The sequence below is a fragment of the Eurosta solidaginis genome, chromosome 2 (assembly GCF_040869045.1).
Source record: "Eurosta solidaginis isolate ZX-2024a chromosome 2, ASM4086904v1, whole genome shotgun sequence".
NCBI lineage: Eukaryota > Metazoa > Arthropoda > Insecta > Diptera > Tephritidae > Eurosta > Eurosta solidaginis.
In genome coordinates, this window is record NC_090320.1 from 225,278,339 (window position 1) to 225,290,938 (window position 12,600).

Sequence of the window (12,600 nt, forward strand, 5' to 3'; positions counted from 1 at the left end):
TGATAAATGTGATCTCCACAACCCGTAATTTTCACTGAAACTTATTATAAGTATATAGATAAACTTTATGCACTAATGGGTTCATGAATTCAATATAATCTCTAATTCTATCGATATTGATTTTCGGTCTCGAAATCATATTTTATTTACTCATAGTCTGTAAGAATATTTTTCGTGTTTGTAGACTAATTCAAATAAATAAATAAATTTACAAAAACAAAGTACGTGGAACTTTTATTTATGTTTGTAGGTATGTCACCGTGCTGCCACCTTGTATAGTTCCGCCATGATTTACCTGAACTCATAATGTTATGACCACGGCTCAATTATATGGTTGGCTCATCTCATCGGCTGATTTTATTTTTTTCATTGCATGGTCGATGGGATTGTCAAAAGGACATTTTCTTACTACACACAAACGCTGCTAAGTTTTATGTTTTCATTCCATTAAATTCGCATAACAGCAACACGCAGATTTTGACAATCTGAACTAACATATTTTGTTGTTTTACAGATGAGCCAACCATATAGTGGAACCATGGTTATGACAGAAGGTGGAGGAAGATTTGACAGCTGTCATATCATCCGCCCTTTGCTAGCTTACATCCGTCACCTTTTAACATTCCACCATGCATGGACTCATGGTGGAATCACCGCATTATGTTTGTTTTCAATATTTAGAAATGTTTACCCATATTATTGACGTTAAGTTTTAATTTTAAAAATTTATTTTCACAACTGTTTTCATTTGTTTTCTCTTTTTATGTATTTTAAGGTTTGTTTCGCGCCAATATTTCCTATGCGCTTCCACATCATATAGAGGCGACGCTCAACAATTGGTGTAATGAATTTGTATTTGAAGGTCACACAGCACATGCTCGATTTCATCAGACCAACGCTAACAATCGATTCACTACGGAAGGAAACACGCCAGTGATGAGAGAGAAGGATCACTCACCTAGAAAAATGCTGCCCAGCCCTAAGCAAGGCTCCGTTTATCCAATGTTAGGCCTAGTGCCCACCTCAACATATGCATCACAAGTACCTTATGATTTGTCGGTGACAGCGACGCGCACGTCTGCAATGGGCGCTGACACACCACCGTTATCACTCACCATATCCGCCTTAAGTCATCAAAGCCACAAAGAAGCAAAAACGCGTAAGCGTTGCAGTAGCTATGATCAGCCGCTCGATTTACGTTTATCGCACAAAAAACACGATGGCTCTAGTACAAGTGGTGCATCCTCGCCACTGGAAGATGAGAATAGCAATCTCATATATAATTGTACTAACTATAACAACAACTACAACAATAATCACAATACATCCAAAATTGATACATCACCAAGTAGTCTCAGCAGTCATAGCGCGCATACTCCGTCGCTTGTTGGCGCGCGCAACCTAAATTGTCGCATACAAAGCGCAGCCTCGCCCACAGATGTCAATGCATGTGAAAAGGAGTTAAACAATAACAGTCTTACAGCGTTTTCTGCGGATATGCTTGCCGCGAATTTAGACCCGCTGAGCAGTAAAAATAAGCAACGCTTACGCGCACAAAAATCTGAATTAGGTGTAGCATGTCTGCGCATTACAGAGTCATTGCAGTTAAATGCCGCTGCAGCAGCTGCTGCTGCAGATCGTTTACCATTTGTTTCAACCGGTTTGCATCCATCATTGCTGGAAGCAATGGCAAAAGCTATACCGCTGCCCTATCGCAATCCATTCGTGCTGCCACGACCACCTACAACGAGTTCCTTTTCATTTGCACTGCAATCACAAATGCAAAACAATTCTATGCAGCTGCAGCAAGCCGCGTCCAACAATGACGCGCAACTTGAGTTCCACTATGATGGCAGCGCAAGTCGCAATCATATATCTGATGCGCTGACGCAGTCAAATAAAGCGTCACTAAATTCCAACAACGGTCATGATGCTGCTAATCAAAAGCGCGCGCAGCAATACCCGAGTAATCAGCAACAACAATTGAATCACCACGCACGCCTGCAGCAGCAGCATCTAAATAGCGGTGACAATAATCACAATGCCTTAAATGCAGATGGAATGGTTTTGCAGCATCACAATTCCAAGAAAGCGACAGCAGCCTCGCGTACCGGCTTGGCCGCAAATGTGCCGAATTCTAACAACGCAACAGCGCAATATAAAAGTAAAGATCGCTATACGTGCAAATTCTGTGGCAAGGTCTTTCCACGCTCCGCCAATTTGACTCGACACCTACGCACGCACACCGGCGAACAGCCGTATAAGTGTAAATACTGTGAACGTTCCTTTAGCATATCCTCGAATTTGCAACGTCATGTACGCAACATACACAACAAAGAGCGTCCCTTCAAGTGTGAAATATGTGAACGCTGTTTTGGACAGCAAACAAATTTGGATCGTCATTTGAAGAAACATGAAAGCGACGCCGTATCGTTGGGTTTGGGTATGAATGAGCGCGTACGCAGCCTACGGCGTGGCGGTTATTGCGATAATCCTACTGAAGAGTCCTACTTCGAAGAGATACGTTCCTTTATGGGTAAAGTAACACAATTACCACTCTCTGCTGCAGCGGCTGCTGCGGCGGCGGCAAACCTAACAAAATCACCACAAGCAGCGAAAGTTGGTAATCGTGAAGTCAATGGCCCCAAATCACCATCAGCACGCAGCACCACATCAACTAGTTCAGATCGTGATTCGTCGTCTTCAGCCAGTGGTGGTGGTGGTAGTGGTGTTTTGCAAATTGTTCAAACCGATATAAATGATGCTGAAGCAGACGCGCTGACGAATGAGCAAATGGAAACTGAGCACGTTGAAACGGATGCGCTGCGTGAAATTATTCAAAATGAAACTGAGGCCGGGGTGGCACCAACAAATATGTGTCAAGAAGAAGATGAAACAACGCCCAATGAGTCAAAAACAACAACAAAGCAAGCGACAAAGGAAAGCTCCTCACACAGGGCGACGCAGTCAGATAACAACAACAGCGCATACTTTTCGCCAACTCCTGAAGTATGTATCAAACGTGAGCGCAGCAGTAATAGCGGCAGCCCGCTTTGCGCTACCTGACCGCATTGCCATTCTATCGCGTTTCGCTCCAACGTCTATGTATTATTTACCTTGTACTTAACTCTTTAAGCTAATTTCTAACATGAAAATCGTTCAGCCCTAACATAAGATCCGAGGCGAATTCATAGCAAAGGCCAAGGCGAATGTATATAAGGTGATGGCATAGCGAACTCAATCCAATTCGCCGTGCAGAAGAATGTGAAGTCAAAAGAAAATTAGCATTGATTTCGGTTACTAACTTATTGTTGTACCAAGGCGTTGTATGGAAAATATCAACAAGAAGCAATCAGGTCATGGGATAACACCACCTTGTACTGAGTTCGCCTGGGTGCTAAGAAAATTTGAAGAACAAGCAAACAGCTGCTCTCGTAAAACCTCCGCGGGCTCCGTATACTGATTTCTCCTTCATGAATCCATGTGAAAAAAATCTCATCAAATTATAAAGCTCAAAACAAAACAAGGCGAATTCAGTAAAAAGTTGTGTTTTCCTATCAGCTGATCGGTTGAGCTTGCGATTTTTCAGGTAAAATTTGTTACAACGGGATGTCAATGATAATTTTCTTTCCATTTGACTTTCTGCTATACGGCGAATTGGTTTGAATGTACTTTGGTATCATCTTGTATAGATTCACCTCGGGTATGGCGAATTGGCTTGAATGTTCCAAGGCGAATTAATTACAGGTGGTGTTATCCCATCAGCTGATTGCTTCTTCTTGATAATTTTCCATACAAAGCCTTGTACAACAAAATGTCAGTTAATCAAAATCTATGAAAATTTTCTTTTGACTTAACGTTCATCTGAATTGATTGAATTCGCTTTGCCACCACCTGGTATAAATTCGCCTTGGAATGTGCTTTGGTATCACTTTGTATAGATTCACCTCGGGTAAATATATAGAAATGATTGTAAACAGTTTCAATTCGCCATGCGACCATAAGTCAAATCAAAAGAAAACTTGCAATCTTTCATCTCAATGTTATCTTGCGTCGTAGGAAAATCGAAGCAGAACCAATAATCTGATGCTCGTACTGGGTCCTTTAACCACAAAAATAAATTCGGCTCGTACTTTGAGTTTTAAAGTGTAGTGACAGTACATATCATCGGCTGGGTGGAAGATCACAGTATCTTAGCGAAATCGGCCAAATCTCTCAGTTTATTTCAAAATACTTTCTTTGCCAAGGCCAATTCAGATGGTGCTATTCTATCAGCTGATTGCTTGTTCTTGATACTTTTCCAAGCAAGACGAATTCAGTACCAGGTAGTGTTATCCCATCAGCTGATTGCTTCTTCTTGGTAATTTCCCATACAACGCCTTGGTACAACAATATATGAGTTAATCGATATTAATGAAAATTTTCTTTTGACTTGAGATTCTTCTGCACGGCGAATCGGGTTGAATTTGCTTTGCCGACACCTTATATGGCTTCGTCTTGATTTGCAAGCAACGCCTTGGTACAAATAGATGTCAGTTAATACAAATCATTAGTTAGTTTCTTTTGCTCTGATATTCTGCTGTACGGCGAATAGGGTTGACTTCTTTTTCAATTCGATATGCCTATTCAGAATTTTTTTACAAAACAAGCTTATTTTACCTAAAACTCAATTGAATTTAGGCCAAAATAGAAGGTTTATTGAACAAATTCTGAGATAGAGCTTTTTTAAAAACTTCTATCTACTTATGTAGCCGTTAGCTATCATGTGTTCATGCAACGAGCAAGTTGTATCCAGGGCTATTATTCTATTCGAAAATATAGTAAAGATCTGCCACAATGGATAAACTCGACTTATATCTAGCGATAAGGACTACCAAAAATTCTAGCCAGGAAATTATGAAAAGAAAATGTCGAAGTAAGCGTTTGGGAAAAATTTTAATTTGAGCTCTCAATGACCACTTGCAGAACGGTAAGTTATCATTTTAACTTAGAGTTAACTTGTCATGAGAGTTTAAGCCTAGACATTTTTGACGAATTTATTTAATTAACTCTGAGCTGAAAATAATTGCCGTTCCTCAAGTGGGCCTAACCAAATATATTAAAAAGTTTTGAAGTAAGTCCTTACTCGGGCGCCATTAATGAAAATCTGATCGATAAGTGACTCACTACATTTTAAGCCTAACTTCCTTAGAAAGAGAATTTCTGTCAGTTTTTCAATGCTGGTTAAACTACAGTCAACATTGACTAGGTATCAACCCTGCCTTATTTGATGCTTAGACCCAATTTAAGTTCGTGTTTAAGCTCTTGTCAGAGTTAATACCAAGCTAGCCCTGTCACTATGACCGTTTACATACAATTTTACTACTCATCTCAATTGAGAAGGTCAAAGGGACAGGATTAAACTCTTGTTAAGTCGCACTGTAAAATGGGGCCTATATAGAACTGTAGCCGCCGTGGTGTGATGGCAGCGTAATTAGCCTTCCACACGGAAAGTCCTGGTTTCAAGTCCGAGGCATAGCAATATCAAAAATTCAGAAAAAAGTTTCCGCAGTGGTATAGCAGTAGTATATTCGCCTACCCTATCGAAGGCGATCAAGTACCGAGAGATTCAAACACGTTATAAGTGAAGTTCGCGATAATTGTAATTGTGAAGTACTACTGCAACAGTAAAGTTGTAAATAAAAACCATTTTGCCATACTGAGTATTGGTGTTATTTATTCGGCAGTTCAGCGATTCGAACATTAACAGAAGGTGCGTAATAATCAGGAATCCCCGTAATTCGTTACAATAGGTTAGTTCTGCCATTAAAAGCTTATCTGCAAAAATTACACAGGCGGTAAATTTTATACCCAGGAATGAGCCTATATTTTTGTAAAGACCTCCACCTTAATTCGGTAAAAGAGTTCTTAAATTGGTTCTGGTTTTCGAGATATTTGTATCTAAAAGTGTTACAACACGTTTTCATTGAAAATTTCGTATTTTCGCTCTCCAAATTCTTTCACAAATTCGAAGTCTACTTTTAGGCACGTTAGTCACTTAATAACTGAATGACGACGGATTCAGAAAATGATGCATGTTCGAAATAAAATTATAGTATTAAAGCTGATAAAACAAAACAATTAAGAATTTTGACCATTTTACAAAACATTTAAATTAAACAGAATTACAACGACTACTCCATCTGCTACACAACTCCAAGCCTAACATAAGAAAGTGTGCCTGAAAGTGTGCTACACGTATTGACAGTACAAAAACGGACATATCAATATATCACAATTAAATATCGGAAAAAATTAAACACTGTTCTTGAGGGAAATGGTTTGTGCTTTCAAACAGTGTATGAAGGTTTTTAATGAAAATTAAGTTTTCGTTCAAAATCGACATAAAATATTTACGCCATACCCATTTCTAGAAACAAATTTAAACGTAGGACGATGCATATTGAAAGACAAGTTCGGTATAATATTCTCGTGGAATATTGCGTTAAGTAGTTATTTTTTTAAATACGCTTTACGAGATATATTAAGTCAACTCCGCTGCTTTAGTTTAGTATGAGGATACTCTGGTCCTCCATTTAATCCTCACTGCATACTTTTTGGCGCTTACCTTTACTTTAATATTCCGATGATAGAAATTCCCACTTGATACTCGTTGCATGAACACTTAAATTCGTAAACTATGACATTATTGAGTCCTTTTTTTCTAAGTTAATATTTTTTGTATTTAATATTTAAAACCAACTGAGTCTTCTACTATGTATATGTACTATATTATTATAAGTTCTTATTCAATGAATTACACAGGCCGACAAAATTTAACCAACATTCAGACCCAGAAACCAGACTATATATTTCTAAATCTGGCCTCAGAATTGCTCTATCAGCTCTGGTTTTCGAGACCTAAAAGTGCAAAAAACACCGTTTTTGCCCGTATTTGAGGTTATGTAGCCTTGCAGATGTTTTCTTTCACCAAAATTAAAGAATGGTATATTTAAATACAAGTCTTCTTCTTTGAAATGGCGTTGAGTTTACTCAAATATATTTTTTGTTTTCGCTGAGATATCGCATTTTGAAATTTTCAAGTTTCTTTAGAAGATACGTGCGGGTTGGTGGATTAGGAGTTAAGTTGGTTAGCCCATTTGTGGTGTGAGATATCTAGATAAATAAGACTTATTTTAAGAAAAATATGCGAGTAAACGCTGTCCCCAGGTTAAAGTGGGTTAGCCTGCTTGCGGTATGATAGAGGTGGTTCTAGGGGTCAGGGCTGTGTGTAACTCCGTACCCGAGGGTTAGATAGTGTAGGGGTGTGGTCAGTTAACACACTTATGGTGTGAGACAAAATTTTAAGAAAAATAAGACTCAATTCAAGAAAATTAGTAATCGACTTTCTCATGTCTATGTTATCTCAATCTATTCTCAGGTGTAGGAAAATTTAGAAATATGTAAATTTCAAAATGCTATCTCAGCGGAAAAAAAAATGATATTTGGGCAAACTGAACGCCATTTGAAAGAAGAAGACTTGCATTTAAAAATACCATCATTAATTTTGGTGAAAGAAAACGTCTGCAAGACTACATAACCTCAAATATGTGCAAAAACGGTGTTTTTTGCACTTTTAGGTTAGGATATCTCGAAAACCAGAGCTGATAGAGCAATTTTGAGGCCAGATTTCAATTCGTCGCATCAAAATACTTCGAAAATATGTATATAGTCTGGTTTCTGGGTCTGACATGCTGTTGGCCTGTGTTATTAATCATGTTAATTCTAATATTTGTATTATATAATTTGCATGTACATAATTTTTCATGTAAAGAGATTTAAATTTACTCCTATTAATGTTAACAAATTACGTACATATGTACATAGCTAGTATATATACAAAAACAACTATTTTAGATTGTATAACTACTTGTTCATTTACAATAGAGGAAATTAAAACTATTATAACCGAATATATATTCGTTATATCTATGTATGTAGCTCGTGCAAGCACTCAGCCAACAACAACCTATTCTTATTCGTTAAGTTTTTTAGTTATTTAGTAAACCTACATAAATTTTTCAAATGATTATTATACATTTTTTTTTTTATTGTAAAACGTCCAATTGCTCTCCTTTAATTATTTTGTTTATGTTAAGTATTTTACCTTCGTTAGTTTGTTAAAAGGATTTTATTAAATTGCCAATGAATAAAGCAATGCAGTTGAGAAATTAAAAAGTTTTGTAAATGGAAATATGTATATATTTGAAAATGTGGAAATAGGTATAAATAAGGTAAGTATATAGCATATCGTCGGCCCATAATCGATACACTCCGTCAGCAACTAAAAGGGTTGATAAGCGCAATACCAAGCTTTATATCTTCAAAGCTTCCGTAACCAACCCAATTGCCCTCATCTACGCGAGGGGAATGCTGTTACAAATATGAATGTATTTTGGTGAATATTATCATCACTATGCTGGTAGTAAACAAACACAATGGGAGTTGGCCATTTACACACATACTTAGAAGGCGGGAGAAGAATATCTCACACACATAACCAGCATATTAAAGCAAAGAGATTATCATCTCACATACACATATGTAGTCATCAGCTAAGAGCGTAAGTTGTTACTCACACATACACACGCATAGAGATAAATAACCTAGTATGAGATACAGCTGTTCCTGAGGGTATGTTCATGAAAAGTCTAAACCTTAGGAGAAATAGGTGAACGAGTCTAACTGAGAGTATAGAAGCAGCGTGATGCAAGCTATAGTCAATCAGTTTGATTTAAACACGCTATTCGTGAAGTATAATTATAATTGTGAAGTACTACTCAAAAAGTAGTCTAAATATAGATCATTTTGCAATACTGAATATTGGAGTTATTTATTCGACAGTTCAGTGATACAACAGGCTAGGTACATCCCCAAACATCAGAGTGCCGATATATTGTTGTTTAAACGTTTTTGTTTTTGTATTCAATAATCGAATGTTCCCAATTTAAAATTTGTTCTTGTCACACTTATGCTGCTACAATTACAAAAATTTTATAGGCTGTCTTGTTTTGATTTCGAATTCAAAACACATTGCGAGCATTTTCCCAAAATTCGTTACAAAATCATACACATATTTGGCAGGCGAGGCTCTGGCGATCCCAGTTTCCTCATAGCGGGCGGAATAGCCTAGAAGGTTTAATGTGGTCATATTAATCGTTCCCGAGATGGTCTGGCTAGTAACATAATTGTGCTTTATTATTATCCGGCAAATATCGATAACACTCCCCAAAACCTTTGGGGAGTGTCTTTATCGTTAAAACAACAACAACAACAAGCAATCTTAACGAAAATGAGTTTTAGATAGGAAAATGATCTCTGACTATGACTCTGATAAAGTATACATAACCTTCGGCGATAAAACTTTATCTGATCTGGAGAAATGCGCGAGCGCCTTTTGCCGACAATTTATAATGCGTTCTTCAGTAGACAAGCCCAGACGTCGTGCAAATAGACGGGCACATAAACACAAACATGACGTGCCACCCGGTATCATCACCCCCACAGAGGTTGAAGAAGCCATTAAAAAGGCCAAGCCCTCTAAATCAATAGGCCCGCATGGAATAGCCATGCCAATGCTAAAACACCTTGGCGCTGAGGGAATAAACTACCTAACGCACGTTCTCAACCTGTCGCTGAAGCCCTTTGTCATTCCTGAACAATGATAATAGCAAGGATAAATGCACTACTAAAGCCTGGTAAACCGGCTAAAGGCAGACATCACTAATTTCGCCATTAGCGAAGACATTGCAAACCGTCTTGCTCCCTCATTTCACAATAAATCTTCGCCTAGTTACCCACAAACAAGCCTTCCGCAAAAAGCATAGCACCATTGCCACGCTAAACGCCATAAACACTTACATAAATTACGGACTAAATCAGGAAATACCCCATCACTGGACGGTGATCGTGGTACATGACTTGTCAAAAGCATTTGACGCAGTCGGCAAGCGTCGGTTCAATTCAGGAACGAAACATCAAAGCCTAGGGCAATTAAACAAGTGGTACCACGGGCTCTTCTGTTTGATTTCTACATATCAAAACCCCCTTCGCCACCAGAGCGAGTTACAATCATTTCCTATGCCGACGACTGCACGATTATGGCAATGGAACCTGGCCCTTCAATAGATGTATTAGTTTCTAAAATAAACAGATATCTCCCCGCTCTTTCTAGTTTCTTCAACTCGCGAAACCTGTCATTATCACCGACAAAATCCACAGACACTCTGTTTACGACGTGAAGGAACAGATGACGCAAATATTGGACGTTCACGTCGATGGTGTCACTCTACCGACTGTTAGTCACCCAAAGATCTTAGGGGTATCTAAAGTACAAAGCCACAACACAATCCTGAAGTCGCTTGCCGGCAGCACGTGAGGAAAAGTTAATAATAAACGTTGCTAACTAGGTACAAAGCCACTGGACGGCCGCTCATGAGTTACGCGTCACCAGTTTGGTCACCTGGTCTTAAAAACAGATACTGGAAAACGCGACAGGCTTGTCAAAATGTTGCAATCAGAACTGCCACGGAATGTCTCCTTATGACCCCCTAACATCTGCATAGTGAGGACAAAGTGCTCAATATCAAGGAGCACAATGAAATGCTGAACAGGCAGTTTTTGGTAAACTGTCACAAACCAGGACATCCTAGCAAGCAACTGCTTGATCAACTGTCAGTTTCCTTGGACTCGCGTGAGAGGACTTAGATGACAATTTGTGAGTGGTCGTGCCCATTGAAGCACTGTTAACACAAATACAACAACATCGCCGGCTGCCTTTCATATATGACATTGATTCCAGGCTCCAAACTTAGCACAAAAAGTATTAAATCTCATTTTGAAAATTTCACTATAAATAATCAAATATTTTGTCAAACGCAATTTCATGTTCATACTTCTAGCTATCCGATTAAACTCTTAAAGCCCTCTAAAGAGAGGGACAAAGTTAAGATAATTAGAACTCTGAACTTCAATGAAAAATATTGTGACGAATATTAGCATCACTAAACTCATACTAAGCAGCCATTCCTATGTACGTAAACAAATCAATCATCATTTGAACACATACATACAAGGCAACGGAGAGATACTCACAAACACATGTAATCATCAGCCGAAGTAGTACTCACATATACACACGCATATGGCCACAAACTACAAATATATATGTATATGGCTGGTAACCAAGCATGAAGTTCGCGAAATTACTAGATCTTAGGAGAAATGGGTGAACAAGGAAACCGAGAGTATAAAAGCAGCGCAAGCTGAGCATGACTAATCAGTTTGATTTAAACACGCTTTTAGTTGCGAAGTATAATTGTGAGGTATAAGTGTTATTGTGAAGTACTCTCAAAGTAGTCTAATAAAGTTCATTTTGCATTATTGAATATTGGAGTTATTTATTCAACAGTTTAGCAATTCGAACGTTTGCAGAAGGTTTGGAATAAGCGGAATTCCCCAAAATTCGTTACAATTGGTGTCAGAAGAGGAACTGTTGAATAAATTCCGAAGATTTTGAATACAACTTGGACATGGCAAAGTTGAGTGAATTAAAGATCCAGGTACTAAAAAAGGAGTTGCAGAACCGTATTTCAGTAATGTGGACACAGATTACATCAAAGATGGAAACACAACTGAAATAACAAGAGACATGCATAACAGTACAACTCGAAGGGCAAGAGGCGCGTATATCATCAAAACTCGAAGCGCGTATGGACGAGAAAATACCGCAGTTTGAGGAAAAAATCGAGGCCGAGGTGGATGCTTTGAGAGGTCGTATACAGGAGTTGCATCTAAATCGCCCAGCTGTTTCAGCAAGCAATACGAATGTAAAAACTCCATCTTTTGACGCCTCTGTTCCTTTCCAGATATTTAAGCTTCAACTTGAGAAGACGTCAGCAGTAAACAACTGGAATGCGGATGATAAAGTTGCTGCACTATTCGTGGCATTGAAAGGGCCTGCAGCTGAAATCTTACAGACTATCCCAGAGTACTAACATAACAGTTATGAAACATTAATGGGCGCACTAGAGATGCGATACGGAATCGAGCATAGGAGACAGATGTACCAAATGGAGTTACTGAACCGCTTCCAGAGGCCTGGTGAAACATTACATGAGTTTGCATCGGATGTTGAAAGGCTGGCACATTTAGCGAATGCGGACGCACCCGTGGAATACACCGAAAGGGTAAAAATTCAGAGCTTTATTAATGGAATACGGGATATCGAAACGAAGCGTGCGACATACGTAAACCTAAAACCTACACTCACAGAAGCGGTATCACATGCTCTGATTCAGGAAACAGCATCGCTTCTGTGTAAGCCAGCGTTCAAAGCAAGCCGTGAGGAGGTAAAAAGGCCAGACTGGGTGAACACAATATTGGAGGCGCTGAAAGGATCGCAAAAGCGGAGTGAAAGAGTTATCAAATGTTTCAAATTCGGGAAGACAAGGCACATTGCACATCATTGCGATATTGATCCTAGTAGTTTCAACAGCATGGGTGGTCTTAAGAACGACGCTGGAGGATATGGGCAAGAGCGAGTCAGATGTAAAGCTCGAG

The 12,600-nt window shown here is 38.8% G+C and overlaps 1 protein-coding gene across 2 annotated transcripts in view; it reads left to right on the plus strand.

Annotated features, from left to right (window-relative positions):
- The window catches only part of LOC137240637 (uncharacterized), a 173,859-nt gene extending 165,644 nt beyond the window's left edge, over positions 1–8,215 (plus strand). For both annotated transcript variants that reach the window (XM_067767136.1, XM_067767137.1), the window contains exon 3: positions 776–8,215. In XM_067767136.1, the coding sequence (XP_067623237.1) occupies positions 937–3,066 (2,130 nt within the window). In that variant the 5' untranslated portion in view covers positions 776–936 and the 3' untranslated portion in view covers positions 3,067–8,215. The remainder of the gene's footprint in view (positions 1–775) is intronic.
- Positions 8,216–12,600: the final 4,385 nt, after the last annotated feature.